The sequence below is a fragment of the Metopolophium dirhodum genome, chromosome 9 (genome assembly GCF_019925205.1).
Source record: "Metopolophium dirhodum isolate CAU chromosome 9, ASM1992520v1, whole genome shotgun sequence".
NCBI classification, from domain to species: Eukaryota; Metazoa; Arthropoda; class Insecta; order Hemiptera; family Aphididae; genus Metopolophium; species Metopolophium dirhodum.
The window spans coordinates 7,037,408-7,064,814 of NC_083568.1; the positions used below are offsets into that span (position 1 = coordinate 7,037,408).

Here is a 27,407-nt window from a genome sequence, read left to right on the forward strand (position 1 = left end):
TTTTGAGCATTATAAATTATGACTTTTTATTAAAGCTATTTTTTTATACACATCATTAAATACATCATTAAATGTGCGTCTAATATATATAATACAAAATAAATCACATAGAGACTAAACACTTATAATACAATAACAGAGGGAAATATAGTTACACGAGGGGAGAATAGGTTTCCCGTATCTGTTAAGCATTTAGAGCCAGTCCGTTCATTTAAGTACACGCTGGGTTAGTATAAAAAAATGTACAAAAAAATTCGATAACAGTATAATAATAATAATAATAATAATAATAATAATATAATAATAATAATTACACAACGTCGAGCTATAGTTTTAGGTCGCTAGACTCTAAAAAGCACCGGTATATGTTTAAATGTTTAATTTTAAATTTTTTTTTTTTCAAATATTTTTACTATAGAAGAAATTAAAATTACAGGAACTTTTCAACGCCGACGATCCGACCGAGCCTATACATTAACATCATCAAAATAACAGACGAACAGGATCAATAATTGAAAATTTAACCGACGACGGTTAACCTATCGAGTGCATCATAATATTATAAGCGCTAACAATTTTATATAATACAAAAAAAAAAGGATAATGTCCCCCGAATACATTGTATTTTTTTTTTTCATTATAAAAATATGGCTTTTTATTAGCTACAAGGAAAAATGAAACCTCTCGAGGCCATTTCAGTCTTTTAAAAAATGTCTAGCCTGTATGTCATTTTTAACGAAGGTTAAAAAAAAAATATTAAATGAATATTTTTTGAAAAAAAAAAAAATAGGCTTGTATAAAATCTATATAAAATTAAAACAAAACGTAAATGAAATAACAACGGAGGTTATTTACAAAATAATTCGATTTACACAATATATTATAATTACACGTAGTATTTATCGTTTAAAATTACAGACAAGAAGAAGCAGATGGGTGTGTAAGTCCAGCATTGCCGTCCACGACGACTGCGGCGGCGGCGGCGGTTGGTAATTTTCTGGTTTATCTGTAACAAAAAATAAATAAAAATTCGTAATTAGTATAAACGAATCGAAAGAGGGTGCGCTAATAGACAACAGCAATATACAAATATGAAATGGCTAATAAGATTTTATGGTCGGAGGGAGGCAACGTGACCATGTAGCTATATAGTATATATAGTCATACACAGTATGGTTACTCGTGTTATTTTTTTTCTCCCAATTTCGCTATATTATGTACAATAATGTATTTTGTATTTATACAATAAACGGTTTGCAAATAAGATAACGGCAGTGATAATATTATTATACGATCATTAAGAAGACGGCAATTTTCGCGGGCGCCTTTTATATATATATATATCATTATATTATATACATTATATACATATAGATAATAATAATAATATAAAATACGACAATTGGGCGTGGTGGGACAAACGGTATAAATATGGGGAGAATATTTTAAAATTGCGGAGACGCCGTCGGTATTAATAATAAATTCCCATCGGGTATTCAAGAGGCGGAAAAAGTAGTTTTCTTCTCGTGGAAAACAGGCGGCGTCGGCGAGGGGCGACAGTGGCGGTGGCGGAATGAGACGATTTGTATGAAAAACAACGACGGCTCGTAAGAAGAACCCCGTCCACCTCGTCTCGTTCTATAAATCTCTCTCGCCCCCTCTTCTTTATCACATTTTCTCTCTTTATACAATATCTCTGTCTCGCACACCGACTCTTCTGTCGATGCAGTCTCCCACTCGCTCGTTCACACTCCCTTCTTTCCACCCCGTCAGCAGGTATATAGCCGGGGAGCATACAACACTATACGACGACGAGACGTGGTGGCGAAAACAAAAACAACACTATAAAGCAAAGATAGGTGCGGTAAGTTTATGTGGGTTTTCGTTTATATATATATATACGTCATAATATATATAGGCAAAGCGTGTTATAAGCATAATATGCACCTATATAATATAAATAAATGTGTACGCAGAGGGGGAAAATATTATAAGACTATATTATTATATATTATTATAGTAAAGACCGCCGTTTCGTATCGGTTTCTTGGGTGAAACACTACACCACTTATATATATATATATTGTAGTATAATATATTTTAAGACAGTGCCTATTATATTGTGTAGACGACCGACAATGTAAAGCATATTCGAGGGGAGCGATTGCGGTTTAGCGACGGTGTCATAACGCGCAAAGGGTATAGTACGTCGTGATTGGTATTTTTTTCGTGAAATTTTTTTTTAATACCTAGTGAAAAAAAATCGTTCTCGAATACGTTTTGCGAAACGGAAATTTGACCAGCGCGCGCGATACGCGTATACACCTGCGGCGACGTCGACCACAGGGGAGGGGACACCCACTCGGCGGCGGCAGCCATGGCCGGACTTCCGGTCGGTGCACCATTGGCGGACACCATTTTGCCGTGGAAACGACGAAAGCAAAAACAACACAAAAAATACCGACAAAGAGGTAGGTAAAAATCCTAAATTAAATTTATTTTTATACGTCTGTCTTAATGGACGTATTCCCATGAGCCCGTTGAAGACGACGCAGGTTTCCCGCCGCTCGCGGTTTTTGGCAACGAGGGTCTAAAAAGTTTGTTTTCCGAATTATTACGCGCGCTGCTGCACCGTAGTCGTGGACGGTGCTGGTAAGTCACCCGCCGTCGAGCGCTAGGTATAATATAATATTTTGTACGCCACAACCATGGTATATGAGCGAGATTTATTTTATAGCCGAATTAAACGCATACAGGTACTGTACAACAATATTACCCATAACATTGATAAATTCAACGAAGTCCGAGACAGACAACGAATAATATTATATTATACTGCATATTAATGTATATTATTACATAATACTGCAGTATCCAGTACGTATAATTTATGTTAATATATTGATAACGCGTTATTATTTCAGTGACTCGTGTAACACGCCGTCCAGAAAATAAAAGACGTGAACGCGACATTTGTCACCTGGGCAAGGTGTTCGTGCTGCGTATTAAAATTTAAGAATAATGATAATAATATTACCTCTAAGAAAAAAAAATATTCTTACGCATTGTTATTGTACGGGCCTAGGGGGTTAACCATAACGAGTCCATAGGCGAGTGGGGGTGGAGGGGGATACCTCTCGAACATGGCCCGACGATGAACACTCTCTGTGTACGCGTAGAAGACGAGAAAATATTCACAATCGTACTACTACAGGTAACTAGGGACACAATATAGTAATAATAATAATATGACGTGTGACGTGTTTTATCCAAGTCGTCTAACCGCGCGGCTTTATAATATTATAATATTATGGTAAACAGTAAACACGTCCGTAGTATACCGTGGTAGTTGTCCTCGAAATCGTTATCCATCGCAACGACATAATAATATTATTAAAACGATAAAACTCCGTCTTGCTAGTCTATGCGCGTGCGCAAGCGTAATCATAAATCGACTCAATGTTACTATTACGTCAACGCTGCCGCCGATAAGTCTATCCGTACCATAGATAATAATATAAGATATATTATATTATCTATGATCCGTACCAGTCCGTTTAGGATCTCTGATAAGCTTAGAATTGAAACTTTAAACCCATCATTGTATTATTATTATTGTTATACCAATATTTCTATCCCTGCAGAGATTGAAACAATTTAACTAGAATAATTTAATTTCGTGACCGTTGTGATTTGCATAATATTTGTGTACGTTGGAGATTAAAGTCGGTTAATTTCGACGTAACGAATAACACAGTAACGGGCTGAAAAAAAAAGATTTTACAACTATAGGTACCTACTATACCTACAGTAAGTACGACGTCCCATGTATTATATTATTACATATTTACACATATTTCAATTACAATTTTTTTTTTTATTTCAACGGATCTAATGACAGCCTCGAGTGCATAATATATGCGTATATAACATATTATATTATATTATGCATTATAATATTATATGGGCGACTGCTATTATTTTTTTTATATGGCTTTTGTGTGTACAGTACGTCGTTTTCACCTATTTTTCTTTACAACCCAATCGTTATACAAACGCGTATTATATTATACACGGGTACCATCCTACGACGACGACGGCGAAGGCGCCATCGCGGGCTTTTATAATAATATTATATGGAATAATAACGCGTCGAATAAAATACTAGAAAACTAGTTATATGCGTACGATGATAATAATAATAATAATATAATACACCGCCGTCGTAAACTGTGTTCAATGGCGAGTTGTGTGTATTAAATATCTTCTTCCCATTGAGCTGGTGTACTGCTACGGAATTTTTACCGTCGTCGGCCGCAGCACAATAATAATGTAATGATAATAATATAATATATTATAAGGTAGGTGTACCTACACACGCACACACACACACACACACACACACACACACACACACACACACACACACACACACACACATATATACGATATTATTGTTATAACGAAATGCGCGCTCCTGCCGTCGTCGGCGTAACTAGCGTTCGTATATTTTAACATCGTGTACATTATATAATATTTATTATGTATATCGTATGCGCAGTGGAGTAGATAAATCGGACGTTTGGCATTTCCGTGAGCAGCATACGAAGGCAGCGTGATACGAACATCCGCGGAGGAGAAGGAAATAATGATATACCTACACAATATTATTGTGTACAACGTTTCGGACGTCGGCGATTTTAAAACGGCCGCCGCTGACCGCTGTTAAAACTCGTGTGCAATGTAAAATAATAACAGCAGATTAGGAGGGTTTAGGAGGGTACACACAATTAACAGTAGAATACGCTGAGGTATGCGCGGCCAGTCTGCAAATACGCGATGATGATGTCTGATAAAATAAACAAATAATGATATGCAAGCCGAGAGTGAAAGTGAAGCGCCTTCTAATTTTAAACCGGACCGAGTGAAAAAACCAATGTTATAGTTTGATGCGAGCCAATTCGCATCTACCCAGTTAAAATATCATATTTATATGAATTACAGGATGCGATTCGTGGACTATTCGCCAGGTTTTTTTTAAAGAACGCGACAATAAAAAAAAACATGGCAATGTGTATAGTATATAAATCCTAGCCCAAGTGATGATAATATAGTATACCTAACCACGGGGGGAGCACCCTAACCCTATACCGCGACCGGGGTGTCGTTGCGCCGGTAAAGTCGGAAAAGGTCGACCGTGACGGGCGTCGTGGTTTATTACTCTAAACGACGTAAAAAAAAAAAAAACAATAATAACGACGACAACAATGAACTATCATAACGATAATAATTATTATTATCATTACCTATTATTATCGTTATTATTATTTATTACTGTATACGTCGTCGTTTCAGCGGTTACGGTACTTGCGATAATCGGAAAGGAAAGTCCACCACAGGTATAATATTATTATATATTTTACAGGTGTAACATGGTTGTATCGCGGTAAGAAGCGTACACACGGTCGACGTAATACTCGCGAACCGTTTTACGATATTTTGTCGGTTTGCCTCAGAAAATATTATGTTCCGTGACGACTCGACAACGTGTTATAAATCCGTTATCGGTAGTTGTAGACGGACTTGAGCCGCCCCCCGAAGTCTCCGCTTATATCAACCAATATGGTGCGGACTATTTCTATTTAAAAGATTTTTAGCCACTTATCTTATCATCCGGACGTAATTTCAGACGACGATCGTCAAATCCTCCCGAGTCGTACGCGTAAACCTATAGGTAATATATTATAATCGTATTATTTTCTCCCCGTCGACGACGTTCGAGAGTGCTCAGCAACAGCGGCGGCGGCGGAGGAATTACACTCCACTCGAACGGAGAAGTTAACCTCCCCCCCACCGGAGCGGAGTGTGACTATGCTGATTTCGAAAAAAAGGTCAAGTGCATGGCGTGTATATATTATACACGTATATTCGACGAATTCGAACGTAAAAAAAAATAAAAATAATAAAATAGCTTATATTTATTTTTTTTCGTCAAGTTATTTTTCTTCGCATTCACGATTTTTTTTTTTTATTATTATTATTATTATATACGTCCACGCTGTGTGAATCGGTAGTGCGGAGAAAATATTTAAAAAAAAAATAATAATAATAATACAATACAAGCATAATATTCGGAATTATTATTATTATAATGATATTCTAATCTCGCGTGTGCATGTGTCCGTTCCACGGCGCGCGGATGCACGGTATAACGCGGTAATTGCAAAACATCGTAGGTATTTTCCGTAAAAATATTATAATATCGGTCTCTCGGATCGTATTATTAGGTAAAATATTATTATAATATATTACTATTATTATTATTATTATTATTATTATTCAACGTCCGACGACGAGACGGTACGCCAGGCCCAGGACGTCGGAGATCCAGCCAGCTACTCTCGCATAATAATAACAATAATAATAATATTATAATGTTCTCGTGTAGTTCCGTCGTTGTCGTCGTCGTTGTTTTTTTTTTCCACTACACATAGTACGGTTTACATAATATCATTATAATAATAATATAACATAAACTGCGGGCAGTCGGTGTGCCCACGTCCCAATAGCCCGTCCGTTCCAGATTAAAATAGCTGTCGGGTTCGTTTATCTTTCTCACGAACGATACCGGTCACGTTACTCCGTAATAGTAATAGTAATAATAATAATAAACTATGCTATAACATTATCGTCAGTGGTGATATCGCACGTCGTCGCCACTGCCGGACAGTGGTGGCAGTGGCGCCTCCAAGCATATAATGTATAATTATTTTAATATTATGTATGTACGACGTCGCGTCCGGATTGTTGGTCTCGTTGTAAATCAGTTCTCGATCGACACGATGATATTACGATATTTACGATTTGTGCGCAGTAATAACTAATAACGATAACAATAATAATAATTATTAAGTCACAGTGATTTCGATGTTGCGATCGTCGCTATACGCACTGATTGTATGCGGGTTGCTACATTTTATTAATTATTATTATTATCATTTATAATCTATAATAATATTACGAGCCCTGAGAAGAAAACCCCGAGCGAGACTGCCGGTGGCCGTCACCACGTTGATTTACATTTTTTTAAGACACGAGTCGTGCAATTACGGCAACGACGAATTAATAATAATCGTGTCGTTTCAGTATTTTACACGGTGTTGGTATGTGTACGGGTTTTTTTTTTTTAAATTTACAATGTCAATCTCATCCATTTGACGAGTTTGGGAAAAAAATATGTATCCTACAACATTGGGAAGTGATGTAATAGCTAGGAACAGTATAGTTGTACGGCGCTCCGTCGGTGTGCGAGGATCGCGAATCGAGGATGTGTGCTTATTTACGACGGAAAACTAGTCGTGTCACAGCCGGGAAAAAAATATCATCACCGTCGCTATGGGTACTTCAATCCACCGAATTTATAACAATAACAATAATGTACACAAAACCCGCGAAACAATTTACCGATTTTGTCGGCGCGGCGGCGACTCGTTTCGACTCGAGTTGAGTTGTTAATTGACGATTATTGTTTTCGTTAAACGGATTGCGCCCCGCCGACGCCACCACCACCACCACCACCAATGAGTCGAACGAATTCCGCCTTCTAATCGCGTTACAGTCGGTTCGCCAGTATTTTGCGTACGTCGTACAACGATATTTTACAACCGAATCGACCGTAAAACTCGCAGCGCGTGATAATAATAATGATAATGTTGTTATTGTTATTTCGCAAAATGTTAAATTTAGACGGCCCATAAGCTCGCGGAACGCACGCGGTGTGCATTTTAAACGCGCGGTACACGAGAAAATATGCGATTACCGTATACCGAGTATATTATATACAGGGCGATTCGCAGTTTTTTCTTCAATAAAACAGTCATTCCAAATCTCTGATCGTTCGAACTTTGTGTATTTTTTTTTTGTATACGTCAAGTTTTTCAAAAGAGTTATCCAGTGAATAGAGGTTCTCGTTTGATATACAGAAGTTTGGTCTTTGAGCGTATAATATTTGAAAATATCAAATATCAAAACTTGAATAACTGCACCGCTGACGAAAAATAAGGGAATCGTCCTGTAGAGAACGGTTCGGAGTCACTTTTAAAATACGAAACAAGTACACTGCCGTATTTTTATTATTATTACAATCGTTGCAAGCCGCACTCGGCGGCGTTCCGCGTACGTAATATTTTAGACAAATAGTGTGTGTGTATACATATTATTATTATTATTATACGGTTACGTGTTTCGGGCCGTGTATATTGTTAATGAGCGCTGTACACACAGCGGAGGTTAGGCTATGTTCTATCTTCGTATAATAATAATAATATATAGTAATCCCGTTTTAACGAACTCGTTCGAATTGCACGGTCAAGAAACGAGCTCCACCGCGGGCCAATCGCCGTGAAAAATCACGCGAGAATATTATATACTTATCGGAGTATATTTTCACATTTGTTCGGCTTGTAATAAAGCAAAAAAAAAATAACCGTTTAATAAATGCGTGTATCGGACGCGCGAGTAAAAACAAGTAGTGTTGTGTGCTGCGTTTCGTATCGCGAATACGGACGGAAAAAAAATCATAATAACTACGTACGTACACAGGTTACCCCATTGTGTTCGGAAATTAACTCGGCGGATTAAACGGTCTTCGTCGGCGGCGGCGGCGGCGGCGTCCTCTACCCCTACCCTACCCCACCCGCCACCCACCCGGGTCGGCCGCTTTCGTAAAACTAAATTTCATTATCGAAACATCATTACCCGTACTGTAGTATAATATAATATAATATTATAATCGTTAACAATGGGTGCCGCGCGCAATATATATATATATAATATATACACACAGATATGTAGGTAGGTGGGTAAATGACGCCGGTCGATTTCTAAAAAAAAGTAATAAAAAGAAAACAAATATAAAAAAGAATAACCACCGGGTAACCAGTCGAAAAACGCGACCGAACACAATACCATTCCGACGGGCGAGAGTGCTGTAGATATTTTATAATCGTTGATTCGATCGGCGACTCTTCGCGCGCGATAATTCGATTACTATTGTCATAATAATAATATGTTACCGCGGCACTAGGTCACGATGGTCGTCGGAATGGACGTCATATTATTTTCATTCGGCCTCTTATCGCATTCGTATATTATAATAGTATTATGATAGGTGGTACTACCGGCGTATATATATATATATATATATACAGTGATGACGATGATATTTAAATAATATCGTAATACGTACGCCTACGACTGCAGCGCGGACGCCGCCGCGCTAATGGCACAATAAAACAAGTGGCGAGTGGCGATTCCGAGCCGCGGGTACCTAAAACGCCAGCTATAAAGCACCGGGTGTGAAAACCGAAAAGTATAATATTATTATACGCTTTAATAGGATTTTTATATTTTGGTTTTTTTTTACGTGATCGCCAGAGACCTTGCAGCGGAATATATTTTTCATAAAAACCGAAAACAGACCGCACAAAAACCAACAGACAACGCACAGCCGCACGTATACGATAATATTATATCATACTATTTCGCCCTGCCGTCGTCGTGCGGTTTGCCGCAACCGAAGCAGCAGGAGCAGCAACAGCAGCAGCGTATATTATAATAATATACACAACACCGCCTATCCACATATTATTATATATATTGTGCATATAATACCTAACGAGTCGGCAAACCGACGACGATTGCCAGGGTATTATTATTATTGTTACGCGTCTAACAACTCGTGTGTGCGTGGTGTGTGTTTATTTACTGTTTTTTTTTGTATATTTTTCATTTCCACTTCGTCATTATATTATTATTATTTGCGAGGAGGAGATCCGTCGTCGTCGTCGTCGTCGTTGCCATCGTCTTGGGCGCGCGCGGTCGAAAATTATAGGCTTCACGCGAGGTCGAGGGGTGCCGTCTCCCTCTCCCTATCTCTCTCGTCGTCTTCTGCTTCTTCTCTTTCGCCGTCGGTTTTTAAAAAATCGTGTTCCCCAAGGCGCATGTGCGCGGCTTCGCCGACCGAGCGCATCCGGCCCCCGACCGGACACGTGATAATGCGTTTGCGGAGACGCTTTTGCGGCGGTATATTTTACAATATTATAATAATATGTAATAGGTATATAATATAATATTTCCCGCGTCTTCCGGTAAAGCCGTACATACATGACGCGACTGGGGACTTAACGGCGCCCCGGACGAGGTTCGAATCGAGTTCTTTCGGACGTAATATCGACTTACGGTATACATGGCGAGTATTCCGCGATGACGCACACCCTGTGCCTGGTGTAGTAATAATACACATCACTCGTGATGGGTATTATTCCGCGGTTTCAAAGATTATGTAAAGATTTCGACGGAAATTGTGTTTGGCGTGAGAGTGGAAGGGGCGGGGGCGGGCGCCTCCTATTACCTATTGTATTGTGTTGTTCTACAGAGCTTTCTTATTATAATAATATTATTATTAAAAATACGATGATGATAATATGCGCTCCGTGTGGGCGACACGAGCATTCCTAATGACCGTTTAATTATTGCTATCGATACGTTCACGATATTTTTATATGTGGAAAATAATAATTTATAATAATATACCGAGATGATATTGTTACGAGGACCGCAGAGGGGTAATTATAATACTTACGTCTCATTGTTCTTCCGTACGTATTATTATTATTATAAAAAACTGGTACCTACGTGCGCGCAGCATACGCCGCCGCCACAGCCATCGCCGCGCCGGATTGCGGCAAGAGGAGAGACTACGACCACGACTCGACCGCCACGTATTGTTTAATTTTTTTTTTTTTTCGTCGTAGGTACCTTTAATATTGTATTATTATTTTTCGTTTATATGCAAATCGCTTTGGAGGAGACCCAAAGAATTTATTATTAACTCCCCCGATTTACACGGTACAGTGTGTGGACGTCGCGCAATATTAACAGTATATTATTATAGTTACCAAAATATATTGTACGATAATATTATGCATATCGGCCGATTACTGCACACGATCATATACGCGAGTTTTATAATAAATTATACGGCGTAGGTACACAACACATTACGAATAATAATAATAATATTGATGTGCGCGATCGGTCGTTTACATCTCATCGCGGTATCAATATAGACATTTATCGAATCGATAAACGAGCGGTGTGTAGGTATGTGTGGAAAACGTCGCAAAAATTAAAATTAAATTTTTATATTATTACTATCGTCGTCATTATCATATTATCGAGTATTATCCGATTTCTACTATTAATATGCACACTACACGTTTCGCGTACCTAAACGTACGTTTTCGTGACTATATAATACTATATTTATCTGCAATGTGTGTGTGTGTGTGTGTGTGTGTGTGTGTGTGTGTGTGTACAGTGTATACGTTACGACTTATCTACGGCCATCTCGTATAATATGCGTACGACACGTGTTGGCGCATTCGGTTACGTCAGAAATATTAATATAGTATTGTGGTGTTATTACATATAGATATAATATACTTATCCGACTTATGGCCTCCGAAGCAGAACTTTTCAATTTCCTAGCCGGGCCAGTTCTAAATGATAATAATATACATAATAATACCATAGTGATATAGGGTATGCACTCTGCAGTTATCGTCATCATTATATATATACATCTAAATCGTCTAGGTGCGCGGTGGTATCGTAACAATCGTAACTGCACAGAATATACCGCCAACTATGCGAACAGGAAACTATAGGTAGGTACTGCGGCAGTATAATATTCTTATCCATAATCGTGAACTGTGGGCGTACGATGTGACAGTAGCTTGTGCTCGTCCGACTATATACAATAGACTTACTCCGCCGCTCCCGCCCCTCGCCTAAGTACACCCCCCCTCCAAAACCATTCCGCCCGCCGTGCCCCGTCGAAACAGCCTAGTTCCGGTCAAGTGAAATAAATTGTAATATGCGTGACACGGCCCAACAATGCTTTTTTCTTCACTCTCTCAAATTACCGCACACTGTCCTCTTCCCGCCCCGCTCATTTAATGCACTGCGAGGTATACACAATACACTGCGCCACTGCGGCGGCGGCGGCAGCGTATAACATGTACAGGTATATAGTATACCATACCTAACATAATATATAGGACATAAGGTTAGCGCACGTTTATTGTCTCTATACATTACGTTATTATATTATTATATTATTTTCGTTGTTACTCTTCGATTAGACCCCGGGGAGAGATACGACCTTGTGACTGAATAGTTGTTATTATATTATTATATATTAAACTCTGGACACGATGAAATAAGTGTATAATATAATATAATATAAATACCGTAGTGTCGGGAGCTGTTGCAGACTGTAGTGTCTGCGCTCTGGCTCGAAGATTATTATATTAATTACTATTATTTATTTATTTTTCATATCCGAGGGGTTTCTCGCGGAGGTCCGTCAAAATGTATGGACGATTCCGGTTCGTTTAACCGGTGCCGCAACGAGACGCCGACGGTGACGGCCGCGGCGCAGGGAAACGATAAATAAATGAATCGATGTCGATTATAATATGTTTCGCAAGATTCCAGGGCCCGATTCGCGCGGTCGATTTGTATAGGAAAGTGAATTAATGGATCCAGCCAGTATAGTCGGTTTCAGGCGTGTTCATATTTCAGAATGAATTTATTTACATTTATAATTAAACGTTAATCAGTTTTTAACCCCTCGTAATCTATCGAAATTAACCACGTTCGCATGTAAACATTGTAAACTATGTATGTACCTTAAGGTACAATTGTACCAAAGACATGGCATAGATGAAATATTGATTATAATATGTTTGGAAGGAAGTGAATTTTATTTTTTTCGGATGACGGACGTGCGTGATTGTACCGAAATGTATCGATAATTTTTTTTGTTCCATCGAGACACAAAATGAGTAATGACATTAGAAATCGGCCAAGGATTAAACGCAAGAATCGATATATACATTACATTATAGCGTGTATATATAGTTTTTTTTAAATCCCTCGACTGCTCACAGATGACGCGAAGAATAGGTATTATATACCGTTGCCAATTCGCCATGCACAAAAGCCGTTATTTTTCATTAAAAATTCAATATCCATGTTTTTTGGCGGAAAAAAAAATTTACGAAGACAGATTTTTATGATTGAAATTCGTCGATATTTAACGTTCACGGTTGCCCGCGTCATGCTATAATACTATGTATAGTACCTATGTTATTTACTATTACTATTTCTGCTATATACCGCGCGGTTAATGTAATATAACAATTATTAATTACTTTAATGTATATACATGCGGCGTAGGTCTATTGTGGTGGGCACGTGCATGACTTTGACATCGATCGCGGGTAATTACTAATTAAGCGTTGACACCGAAATTTCTCGATTTCAAAAATGATTAGGGTAAATAATATAATATTAGATAGGTATATACCAGAGAGAAAGAGAGCAGAGAGGGAGAGAGAGAGTGAGAGAGTGAGCGAGAGAAGAGAGAACGAGCGAGGGCAGTTGCATAGGTCATACTGGTGGCGGTCACATAGCCATACATGGAAATTAAAAAAAAAAATCGTAACCGTTCGCGAGTTTGAACGGGTGTTTTGTCCAGACTGTTGTACCAGCTACAATATATAAGGTTTAATAATGTATTGTATGCTTTTTGTATAGAACCGCGGTATTGTGGTATAGGTACTTGTGGCCGAAAACCAATCGCGGTATGTCATCCGAAAGAAAGAAATAACAAGAGAGAGAGAGAGAGCGAGGGCGAGTGACGGAGCCGTTTTCCTACTCGAGGGGATGTGTATAGGCGCGAAAATTGTCGGACAATAAATTATAAATTATTATTGGCGTGTACACGGGGACTGACGCGGACGACCGCGCAATACTTGTGATTCGAACAATATGCGCGCGAGGGCGACAATAATGGACAAGAACCACCGGACAAATTTTCTGTTTCTAAGAATCCGCGGCAGCCATCCGATCCTCGTCCCTCGCCACCAACAGCTCTCAGCTGTTCGTTGTCTCCCCGTGACCCCGTCGAACAAAAATATTGTACTCCGAGCGCACAAAAACCGGGCCAAGGGTCCGATTACCGCAGACGTAATGCGGTCATTCGCGGCGGCGGCGGTTTATCATCATATTTCAGTATTTCACCAGAAACACCTCGCGCCGATATGAAAATAAAAAAATAATTGTGACCGGGTAACCGAAAACCAATATACAATATAATATAATAATAATACCGCTGCTAATAAGCCGCGTTCAGACCGGGAACCAGTTTACACACGTACAACTACCTTCTGGTAGTATACCTATATACAACCACATATACCCGAGTATACCAACCTTACAGTCTACACCGGCCGGGGGTGTGTGTGTGCACGCGCTGTACGTATAGTTTCTCATTTAGCCGCCTGCCACCTCGACTCGAAGCCACCGCATAATATTTACAATACCCACAAGACCTATATGTGATAATAATATTATTATTACACTTTATGCAGGTATACATATTATCATTATGTTGTATATGTGTGTAAACTCGACGATGATTTATGCGCAGAAATAATGACCAATTATTCCAAAGCCGACAGGTGCGTGTAAACACACATATACGAGCTCGCGAAGCGGCGGCGGAGGATGCCCCCCCCCCCCCCCCCACTCGGTATTTATTGATTGCGCATAAAATATATCGGTACCGCCGTCATCGCGTCGAATATACGACGATTTTTATAACATATTTTACAAGACGTAATATTATTAATATCGGTGAAATGGATAAACGAGTATTTTCATATTATTACAAACGTGTGGACAGAGAGGCGAGATAGTGTGTGTGTGTGTGAGAGAGAGAGAGAGTATTGCCGTGAGTATTATATTCCTCTTTACACACGCACACGTAGGTATATTATTATAATTAAAAATAATAAAAACGGTCGCAGGAGGCCTTCGCCGCGGCGGAGGGAAACAATTATCTATACTATATAGCATTATAATAATATAATATTAATTATTATTACAATATACGAGTGTGGGTTATGACTTTATGAGAATTTTTCTCGCGGTTTTCGGCTTTTTTTTTTTTTTTTATCATTACCTACTGTTATTATTTATAGTATATTTTCAACAGTCGTATAACATAGTGTGGCGGCCCCGCCGTCGCACGCGGTCGTGTTTGTTTACCAGAGCCGAGTATTATAATAATACGATACGTACACACTATACCTATACAATATACGTGTGTGTAAATTGAACGGCTCGTTAATTCGGACCAGAGATAATTACGTGCGTGCCCAGTTATTGTGTGCTGGTGCCCGAACACAACCGTCGTCGTCGTCGTCGTCGTCGTGGTAGTTTTACACGCATAAAATACACGGTAATATATTATTTTGTACGGTATACCTAGTGCGCGGTATTAAAATTGTATTATATTAAAATATTATATTACCCCACGAAGCAGTTGTACATAATAATAATATGACATGAGGTATAGTGGAAACGCGCTTCCGTGTGCGTATGACGGGCGACACGGACGTGAATATTGTTTATTATTATTACGACCGTTGTACTAAATAGCCGAAATCCGACAAAAATATTATGTTATCTCTACCGCTGCACCGGACATAATGTTATAACGTGCAGATAACTCGACGCACCGATTGCGCCGACGACAAGGTCATGACGTGTTGTTACGAGGGAAAAAAAATCGTTTGGATTTATTGTTATTATCGTACTTCTCCCACGGTTAATTTTTCTTTTTTTTTTATTATACCCATATATACCTACCTACCATATTATATTGACGAGTTTCGGCGTCGAACATTCAAACGACAACGTATAAAGTGCATCGCACACGGTCGCGATAATAGAATGACGGATTTAACGGTCCAGAGCTGATATTATAGTATAATTACGACCATAATTTTAAAAATATGAGAAAAAATACACGAGTGTATCAGATTTCACATTTACATTTTTATTTTACGACGGCGCACAGTAATATATAGGTTTATACATATATATATATATATATATATGTTTATATGTGTGCGTGTGTGTGCGTATTAAACAATATCATGAACACTATTCACTATAATATTATAATGGTACCGACGAAGCAGTGAATATACACCATTAAACGCCCGAGCTCATCAAAAAATATAATGTCATTAATTATTAACGTTTTAAATATCGCGAGCGGTATATTATATTATTATGACGAGGTCTTTTGGTGATGTCATTTATTTTTTTGTCCTTATTATGTAAATATATAATATACACACCGTGCGTGTAATCGGACGGACTACTGGTAATTGAGTTATAAAGATGAGGCGATACCGCGTTGAATCGGCGGGTTTTTGTTTTCGTTCTCCCAGTGTAGGTATATCATGGTAGATAGGTACCTATAGATGGTCTCTGCGATGGTATAAGTGGTTATCGCGTACAGATCGAGTTAAAAACGCGAGGCGCACGGTCTTCGCGTCTATATATATATATATACACGAGACTTCAACGCCACGGCGGCGACAAAAACGAATACTTATACAACAACAGCACACGATCTTGCGGAAATCGATACACGTACCCATATGCAATATTGTAGGAAACTACACGGGCAATATTATAATGTCTTATCTCCAAAGGCGTATTAATAATATTCACGCACGCGAGATACGCGGAGATTCTTCCGTTAAGGGCAAACCGTGCAACGATCGTTGTCCGATTAAACTATACCCATATTATATTATATATATGAAATAGCGCGTGCGCGAGGGACCGACGCAAATGACTATATTATTATTATTATTATTACAGTGGAAGAGGCGACGACGATATGATAGTAATAATTACTCGGCGAATCGCACGAAAACACGGTAATTTAAAAATAAATGGTTAGGGAAGAGGAGAAAAAAAAGCCCCGCAAATCGGCTGCATTGTTTCCCGCGACGGTGACCCTCGATAGAAATCGGCGAAAAACCTTTTGCGATGAGCACACCTCATTAGTGCCCCGTTCGGGATCACGACCGACTTCACGTACATATTATATATAGGTAAGTTATATATATATAGCGGGAAAACGAGTCTCAAATTGACATATCAATTAAGTCGCACGGCGTACCGCGGTAGCGGGGAGGGGGATCTAATCACACAGACTCAATACGTCCTATCCCCGCCGCCGCCGCCGCCGCCACTGATGTCCTTAATTGCGAAATGTCGGTATTGAGTCACGGTGAGCGGTGAGAGGGAGGAAGAGGATGATTTACGAAGGAAAAAGGTATATATATATAGAGAGACAAAAAATGTATATATATATAATATATAAATGCGATGTGTATGCGCGTGCGTGTGTGTGCAGTATAATGCTTAATGTTTATACACGTACGTGTGTGTGTGTGTGTGTGGACGATCAAAGGGAGGGAAACTGTTAATTTTAACGTCAGGACGTTAACGAGACGTTAAAAAGATAGAACATAACTCGGTAATAATTATGTACACCCGTCCTCCCTGTCGGCGGCCGCACCGCGTATATATAATATAATATATTATATACATTGGCGCTCGTCGCTAGTCACGGTTTCGAGAACATTTTTTTTTTTATTTTGTCTGTTTGTTTTGTTTTCGCCAGAGACCTGCAGCTAGGCAGCTCGCTGCTAATTGCAGGGAGGATACCGTATTATTATATTAGATGCGTACCTACTACAGCACTGTGTATATACACGTTCTGTCTTTTTTTTTTTTCTTTATTACTTTTCAGTCTTTTCCCTTCTTCCCGCGGTCGGTCGCCTCCTCTATATACTGCAGTACCTAATATACCTACGGGTCGTAGGTATATATGTTGTATTTTTTCTATCGACCCCCCCCCCCCCCACACACACACACTCGCGAGAGAGCAATGGGAAAATTCGTCGTCGTGCGCGCATACCGTCCGCGGTCTTTCGTGTAATCGAATTGACCGTCGCCTCCCCACGGAAATTTCAATTAACAAACAATCCAATTCGGTCGTAGATATAGACCCCTCCGCGTAGTGTTGTACGCCTTCGTGTCTACTGTCTAGACGGCAAGACTTTGGAATTCTCGAGACGATTCTATACGGAGAATATTAATTTAAAAAAAAAAAAAAAACACCGACCGTCCTAAAGTAAACGATGCTGCAGCGCAACGGCGAACGTTGCGCTTAACGATTCTACAATTTCCATTTGTTCTGTCAATCGACGAATTGGTGATTTTACGACGGTGCCAATTTTTTCTATACACGATAAAAACTGCTTGTAACGAAACATTAATATTAATTTCAAAGATTTATGATGAAATGATAATTTTTTTTTTTGTCCACGAGGACCCTACTAATATTAATAAGGACACAAATCGATTTGCACACGACTTACATAAGCGAACAAAAATTTTTTTTTTTTTTTAATCAGATTAGCCGGGTTTGGTATATAATATAGTTAAATTAATTTACCGAGCTCGTTAAAAAATGTCGTTCACGCCATACATCAGCCGCCAAGTTGTGCACGCGTGTGGAAGACGATTATATTATTATTATTTTGTGTATATATTATTATTGTACGCCCGAACTCGTTATGTAACATAAAATATGTAATTGACATTTTGGGTGTGCTTGGCTCGTTGAATTTCCAGTCAAGTATACCGGCGTTGTCTGCGTACAAAATTATAAATAAGATGGTTAGCTGCAGTTAGCTGCTGCAGGTATATATGTGTACGTATAGATATATATGTATGTATTATAAACACATATACCTACCTAGTATGTATATATAACTATATGCAGCGGCAGCGTCAACAACAAGAAGCCCCTGGGAGGGGAAGTTAATAAAAATTACACGGTCGAGAAAGTAGCGTGGAAATCCGGTGTTCTTTTTTGTTTATTATTATTATTTTTATTTTATTTGGTATACCTACTGACAAGCCCACTTAAGGTATATCCGAGGGCCCGGGGGCGACCGGTACATATATAATCATCATGATTCGTGCGTTGTTCGCGAAGAACGAAATCGAAAATATCTCGACGACGGGACCCAGCGCGCGCGCGTCGAGACTATAACATTATAACTATAATAATAATATAATATATAATAACATGACGAGGTACCTATATAGGTGTATATGTATATAGATAGGTACACGGGCGATGAGACGACGGCGGGCCGGAGGAATTACACGTGGTGCGAGCAGCTCGCACACATTTAGGGTCACATTCTTCTTGAATGGACGATCGAAAAAAAGCACCGACGATTTCACACGGACAAAAAAAACCGACGGGAATCGCGTTTTCACGGTCAAAATTGTATTATCGTCGTCTCGGTGGGAGATGCCAATAGTGATTTTTTTTTTTTTTTTTGCCCGTCTTTCAGCAGTACAGCGCGTTCTGTTGCCGAACAGCATCGCGGTGCGTGCAGCGTAATATTATGCAGTACATAATATAACGACTGTGTATAATATTATTGTTTCGTGAAGAGTATAATAATATATAACTGCTGCGGGTATAGAAGAAGAAGAAGAAGAAAAAAAATGCCCTTATTGTAAATAGGTAGCCGCCGCCGTGCGCACACGGCGCAGACCGTTACTAATCGTCCGTTCGTCATAATAACAGTAATTTTCATCGCGGGTACCCCATACGCGTGTATTACACATAAACAATATGTATATAGGTACTGTATAATATTATATGTATATACATATAGGAATTGGAAACCGATCCGGCCGCCGGCCATGCACATACACACACGCACGCGGACAAGAGACAACGGCGGCGGCGGCTACGGCGGACGAGGAAACATTTTTACGCTCCACGTGCATCATATATACCTATATTATTATATTATTTATGTACGACTATTACAAGTATATATATATATATATATATAGGCACCGACGAGGACGCTAACAAGACGTGCACGACCGGTGGAAGAAAAAACAAACAGACGAGCAGAACGACGACGGGAGGAGAAAGCCATAGTATACGGCGGCGCAAAGGACGCGCGTGAGGAGATGAGTCGCGCAATAATAAAGGCGTTTTTTTCGTATTTCTCCTATGACCCCCCCCCCCTCCCCCAGCGATGCGAATTTTTCCACCGGACCCCCGTCGTCACGTGGCGGATTCAAATTTAAAAAAAAAATTAATTCCATCGAATTGAAGACTGCAGGTTCACTCCGAAACCAGTGATTACCCATATTATTATATTATTAACGAGCGTCGATAATACGATGTTATTATACACGCGGTTAATTTAATGTTACATAGAAAGATGAAAAAAAAAACGCAATACGTTTCGAGACCTGCTATGAAAACACAAGTGTAATATTAGTAAGTACTACTCGCTTATATACATTATTATGAGTACCTATACATAATTGTTATTTATCACATGGTTTTTTTGCCCGTCTCCTTGTACGATGAAAACCGTCGGACTCGATTATCAACATCTCATAGAATGTCACAACTATTTTTTGTTCGTGTAAATCACACGAACTATATAAACTCGATCCAGTCGGTTTTTTTTCCACGCCGAGTGTTCAAATTCCAGGATAACAACATAATAGTTGTACCTACCAATAATGCGTTTGCACGAATATTGCATATTATCGTTCTATATTGGTAATGATACAAATAATATTATTTATTTGTACGAAGCAGGAAAAAAAAAACGACGTCATAATATGATATAATATTTATGTATTATATTGCAAAAAAGAATTACTCGAAAGACCGTACGGGTATTATATGTATACCCACTAACCAGTAGGTAGGTATAGGTACAATTATTGAAAGGAATCCCATGTTACCGTTGCGTTGGAACAATGACATGAATTCTGGGTCCATATGGGTACCGCGTAGGGTCGTCAGAGGGCATTCGGCAGGGTACTCAATGTTTAATTTCTTTTTGTGCTCATAAAATAAATACATAACGTTATATATATTATTATTATTATTATTATTATTATTATTATTATTATTATTATCATTTAACAACAAGTAACTGCCGTTACACGATCCTTCGCCACGGGGAGTCGGCCGCATCTTTTTTTCTTCAGGTTCGTATTTGTACGTTTTCGGCGAGTACCTATATCCGAAAAAAATTAGCGGGCCTCGACAAGTCACCATCGTCTGCGTAAAACGGTTAGAGGTACCACGTCATGTAATTGCCGGCCATATAATAATATGACGTATAGGTATAGTCATCATTCATTTTGGCTACTTGACGTCCCGTTAGTTTGTTTAAGTACCAATTTCCTATGCTACTAATATAATGTTACAGTCGCCGCGCGACAGCGAATCATAATATACGTACGCGCGTATTATTGTGCAAGGCGGGTGGGGTGGGGGGAGGAGCGCGCCGAATATCGGCCGAGCGTATGATAATATAATAATAATAATATTGTACAAAAACTATACCCGCAGCATATATTATACGTACACAGGTACATGTGTATAAATATATATTTTAAATTAATATTTGATCAGAGAGAACCTAAGTAATCGGTAGAAAAACAGGATCGGGGCAATTAACGTTGGGCGTATATCGTTAAGAAAAATAAAAAATAACGATCTACGGGCAGAAGCGAAATTTCCGAAGGAGAAAAAAAATGGTGGTGAAGAAAAAAAAAATGAAATAATACGCAGAGAAACCGGTTCGACGTAAAACCAATAATTTCCGAACTATGTGCCGTCGATATAATATAATATAAGGTGCACGGACGTAAACTGTTGTGTAGATATTCGGGATTAGTCGTGTTGGTTTATTTTATTTTTTTACTATTACTATTTCACTCCTGCTCGCGGTGCCCGCCGCCGCGTAGGTATCTCTCATCGTGCACGCGCGCTCACTGCCCACACACTTTATCGTTTTTTGATATTTGTCGCGCGCGCCGTTGTTTGGCATGAGCGCGCGCCGCGGTCGCGATTGCCCGGAAATCATGCGGGAGACGAATCGTCGTCGTCGTCGCGACGGTCCGCGCGCATAATATCTACTCCTGCAGGTCGCGGTTTATCGTGACGATAATGATTATCGTTTTACTATTAACGGCTTGTCCGACGCAATCGTAGGTACGCAGCACCCGCCTACACCCACCCGTAAGTCGCGGAGGAGATGGCTCGTTAGAATATTTAATATAATATACAATATTATATAATACGACGGTCGCGGAGACGAGTAAAAGAAAAAAACTAAGACACTCGACGGTCGGCGGTATAATTAAACGTCGAACGGGACGGGCCGCGGCCGAGTCGATATTAATAGTAATAATTAACCGTCGTGCAAGTTAATACACTGTTCGAGACTATACCCAAGTAAACGCGTTGTTGTCGTTTGTGTGCTCGCGCGCACGCGAATCGTGGCAATTAGAATGTTGTTTTTTCCGCGTAAATCACAATAATATATCATATGATTTTCGCTGGACGTCTGAGTATACCCACTACCGTGTGCGTGTGTTTTTTTTTTATATGCCTACGAAAATAATAATAGTAATATTACGACTTTTATTATATTATATTATTGGCTTTTATTATATTATATTATTGGCTCTATACCGACGCATAGTACGATTCTTTTTTGCCCGTCCGCGCTCGGAGAATATCCGAGAGTAAGAGATATTTCGCGAGGTGCAGACAGAACACATATAAAATGTAAATAAATAAATAAAAAACGTGACTACGAGACCGCAAATTATCGAGCACCGCAGTTTCCTGTATAAGGAAATCCATTCGAACTAGACTGTCGTAGTCGTTTGGTATGATTATCGTCGTTATATTATTATTATTATTATTGCTGTTGCGTACCTAATTATTATAATATGATTATTATTTTTTACTCACCGACTATGATGACTATAGTACTATCATGTACTCTAAACGAAATAAGTCCTCCCTCCGGCTTGATTGTAAATCGGGTCCGGTATGCTGCTGTACACGTGGTGCAGCTTATGCCTCTGCTGGTAATCGATGGACACGTAACTGTGGTTGGACGGGTCCTCGTCCTCGTCAGTGGTCCTCTGCGACGATTCCTCGGACATGCACGAGCTCTGCGTGGGCGCCTGCGACTGCGTCACCGAGGCCGGGCTCATGCGGATCCACGCCTCGAGGGACGTCGGAGCGGCCGTGTACCTGGCCACGGGTCGGCCGTCGCATATCACTTTCTTCAGGTCGCCGCCGGCGCTGGCCATGGGCTTGGGGTCGGGCATCAGGTACCGGAGTCGGTCCCAGAACCGCTTCTCGCCCCACGTGACCACGTCGCACGACTTGAGCAGCGCCTGTAGCTCCCGGTCCGGCGTGATCGTGGTGGTCAGCAAAACGACCACCGACTGCTTTTTCGTCTTGGCCCGTTCCAGACACGCCTGGAACGCGGTCCGGAACACCGGTTTCTCCCATTCGTTTTGAAGGAACGACAGTGACAGCACGACGATTATTCGCTTGGACGCGTCCGACGCCCCGAGGAAACTGTCCATAAGGTACGCGGGGCTGATGACGTGTATGTCCCGGTAGTGCAGGCACAGGCTGTACCCGAACCGCTCCAGGCTGGTGGACAGTATGTGGTTGACGAACTCCTCGTCCTTGATGCTGTACACCATGTACGCGTCGTACAGCTTGTCCGTCTCGCTCGACGACGGCGACTTGCACACGCGCACGCCGTACCGGGAGTGCGCCCACAGGCACAGGTCGTCGCGGAACACCAGGGCCAGGGCGACCAGCACGAACACGACGATGAACAGGGCCAGGCTGGCGGCCACGAACGGCACGTAGTCGGTGCCCAGCACGGACGTGTTGTAGAACGGCCGATGGATGCTGGGCCCGGTGTCGCGCTCCGACTGGCACTTCTGGATGGCCGAGGCCACCGGCGTCGTCTTGTCCGAGCACAGCATCGTCGACGGCGGGTAATCGTTGTTCTTCAGCCACCCCTCGAGCCCGACGATCACGTCGCAGTCGCACAGCCACGTGTTGCCGGCCAGCGAGACGGACGTCAGCGTGTTGGCCGCGTTCAGCTGCTGCCACGGCCGGAACTCGTTGATCTGATTGTTCTCCAGGTGCAGCACTTGCAGCGACTTGAGCGGCGCGAACGACCGGTTCGCTACGCTCGTGATCCGGTTGTCGTTCAGGTACAGTTCGGCGAGCTTGGGCAGCGTCTCGAACTCGCCGCCGTTGAGCCGGTCCAGCTGATTGTTCTCGATGTGCAACACCCGCAGGTCGGGCACCCCGTTGAACGTCTTGTTGTGCAGCGACACCACGTTGCTGTTGTTCATGTACAGCACTTGCAGTTTCTTTTTGCCGAGGAAAACGTGACTGGACAGCTCGCCCAGATCGTTGCCGTCCAGGTATATCTCGGTCGCGTCCATCGGGATCCGGGCCGGGATGGACTTGTACCCGGCGTTCGAGCAGTCCACGATGTTGGACGACCAAACGTGGTCGTGGTAACACGTGCAGTTGTCGGGGCACGTCATCTCGCAGTCGCACGCGTCAAAGTCGCAACACTCGCACACGGAAAAGCAGTGCGACTCGTACTCGCACAGGAACTGCGACGGTTTCAGGTCCAACAGCGGTTTGTACTTTTCGGTCTTGGAATGCACCAGCCGGCACATGATCGAGTCCATGTCCATTATGCGGGGGTGTTGGCGCTGCACGCTCAGTTGGTTGATGCGCTGCAGCCATTCGGTGGTGCAGTCGCATTTCAGCGGGTTGTCGCCGATGTAGAACTGCGGCAGTTCCTTGCTCTCCGGCACCGGGTCCAGCCGCAGACTGGCGATGTCGATGTACTCCATTTTGTTGGCGTACAAGACCACCCGGGACAGGTTGGCCTTCCGCAGGAAAGTGTTGATTTTGATTTTGTGTATCAGGTTGTTGTTGAGGAACACGTTTTCCACGCTGTCCGGTATCGACGTGTCCGTGATCTCGGTGAGGCGGTTGAAACTGGCGTCCAACATTTTTATTTGTATCGTATCGCGCTGCACGTAATAGTTGCCCAGGTTGCTGATGGCGTTCTTGTGCATGTCCAGCCACTCGACGCTGGACGGCAAGTACGAGTAATCGAAATTGGCGATTTGGTTGTCGGACACGTTGAGCCACACCAGTTTGGACAAGCCGTCGAACATACCGTTTATATCTGACAGCGCGTTACCGTCCAGCCGGATGGCGTGCAGCTTGTTGGACGTACCGAACGCTTGCTGGTCAACGTGCGTCAGTCGGTTGAAGGCCAGGTTCAGCACCTGGAGCAGAGGCATCGTGGAAAACGTGTTCGCGGTCAGGTTGCCGATCTCGTTGTTGGACAATATCAAATTGTACAGCAAGTCGAGTCCGTCGAACGACGCGTTTTTCACGTGCCTGATGACGTTACCGCCCAGGTCGAGCGTCTTGAGCATGTGCAGCTTGGACAGGGCGGCGGGCACCTGCCGCAGCGCGTTACCGTACAGGCCCAAGTCGTGCAGGTTCGTGCAATTTTGGAACGCGTGTTCGTCCACCGTGTCGATGCGGTTCCTGTCCAAGAACAGCTGATTGATGACGTACAGCCCGGAAAAGTGCAGCGGTTCGATGTGCTTGAGTTTGTTGAACGACAGCGTGAGCGCGTGCAGGTTGCTGAGCGCGGCGAACGCCTGGTCCGCCAGCATTTCGATGTTGTTGTGCTCGAGATTGAGTATCTGCAAGCTGTACAGGTCCTGGAACACGTGCGAGTCGATTTTCGACAGCTGATTGTGGCCGAGGTTGAGGACCACCAGCCGGACGAGACCGGAGAACGTGTCGCGGTTCACCCAGGTGCTGGTCAGCTCGTTGTGCGACATGTCCAGCACGAGCAACTGGTCGAGTCCCTCGAGTAATCCCGGCGCCAGTACGTTTATTGAGTTGTTGTGCAGGTAAATTTCGCGCAGATACCGGGTGGAATGGAACAGTTCGGGCGGCAGCGCCGAAAGCCGGTTGCTCGACACGTTCAGCACGTTGAGGGACGTGAGTCCGACGAACGCGCGGTCCGCGATCTGGTTGATCTGGTTCTCTTGCAAGTACAATTTTTTCAGCGCCCTGAGGCTGGTCAGTCCGTTATCGGGCATCGATATGATGTCGTTGTTGGCCAAGTTCAAGTTCTCGAGCGCGGTGTTGCACGTCTTGCCGGGTGCCGTCGGGCCGTTTCCCCAGTCCGAGAAGCCCAGCTCGAACACGTCCTGCAGCCGATTTTTGGTGAGGTTCAGGTTTGCGAGTCCGACCAGCGGGCAGAAAAGCTCTTTCGGCAGGTTCCAGATGTTGTTATCGGACAGGTCGAGTTCCCGGAGCTGGACGAGCCCGCGCAGGCTGTCCGAATGGAAGTCCATGGTCATGGCGGACCAGTCGGTGTTGTGGGTGCGGATGCGCAATTTCTTTAGTTCCCTGGACGTGCTGAGCACCGCGGGCGGCACGTACTTGATCTTGCAGTACTCTAGGTCCAGATGGTTGAGGCGCCGGAGCTGCGTGAGGAAGCTGTTCTCCAGGCTGCTCTCGAAAAATATTACGTCGCTACACTTGAGCGTCAGGCTGGTGATCATGTCCATTTGGGCGGACGTCAGGTTAGATATGACGCTGTCCGCGTTGTTGATGGTCCGCAACGAGCACTTGAGCACGACGCGCAGCGGCTGCGCCTCGTCCGCGGCCATCACGCGCTGCCAGTCGCACACCGGGTCGCCGTTGTTGGCGCGAGCGGTGCCCGACAGCGACACCAGCACCGACATCAGCAGCCACGCCAACGGGCCGGCGGCGTATCGTCGACGGTACGTCATCGTCGGCGGTATACAGTTTTCGGCGGCAATCGGTCGGTCGGGGGGGGTCAAAAAAAAAAAAAAAAAACTCACTCCCGAAACCGTCACCGGACGCACATCGCGTGAGAAAAACGGCAAAAAAAATTTTTACGATTTTTTTTCTGTCTAATTTTCCCAAAAAAAAAAAAAAAATAATAAATTAACAATAACAATATATTATTATTGTTGTTTGACACTTTGGAGTGTCTCCGGCTCGCGTACGGCGTACGACGGAAAAATCGAAAAAAAAATCACAAACGCGTAAAACGACGGACGCACATAAAATACACACACGGACACGGACACGGAAAAAAAATAAAGACGGACACTCGCGCGCAGAGTCGAGCAAAAACGTTTGCGGACCGAACGGTACGGTCGACGGCGAGAAACTGTCGCGGCGATCGGCGGCGGCCGTGTGTGTCGGCCGACGGACGGCCACCGCGTTTCGGCCACCAGAGCGCGCGGCGGACGGCCGCAGTCTCTGCCGCCGCCGCCGTCAAGCGCTGGCGCGCGAAGTGCAACCACTTGTTTGTCGGCGGCGGCGGCCACCCCACCGGGATTCGGCCGCGGCGGCTTCTGTGCATAAGTAACTGCGGTGGTTGCGCCGCCGCCGAGTGATATTATTCTTTCGGTTCTGTATT

General features: G+C 42.3%; 1 protein-coding gene across 1 annotated transcript; it reads right to left on the reverse strand.

Annotated features, from left to right (window-relative positions):
- LOC132952177 (toll-like receptor 6) lies at positions 1-27,160 on the reverse strand. Its single transcript, XM_061024369.1, has 2 exons — positions 22,835-27,160; positions 1-1,006 (listed from the first exon to the last, which is right to left on the reverse strand). Exon 1 carries the CDS (start codon positions 26,746-26,748, stop codon positions 22,867-22,869), a length of 3,882 nt encoding a protein of 1,293 aa, XP_060880352.1. The 5' UTR covers positions 26,749-27,160; the 3' UTR covers positions 1-1,006; positions 22,835-22,866.
- Positions 27,161-27,407: the final 247 nt, after the last annotated feature.

Bases quoted from the DNA above. Each gene is read 5' to 3' on its own strand.
- LOC132952177 (XM_061024369.1), bottom strand. From the start codon at position 26,748: ATGACGTACCGTCGACGATACGCCGCCGGCCCGTTGGCGTGGCTGCTG.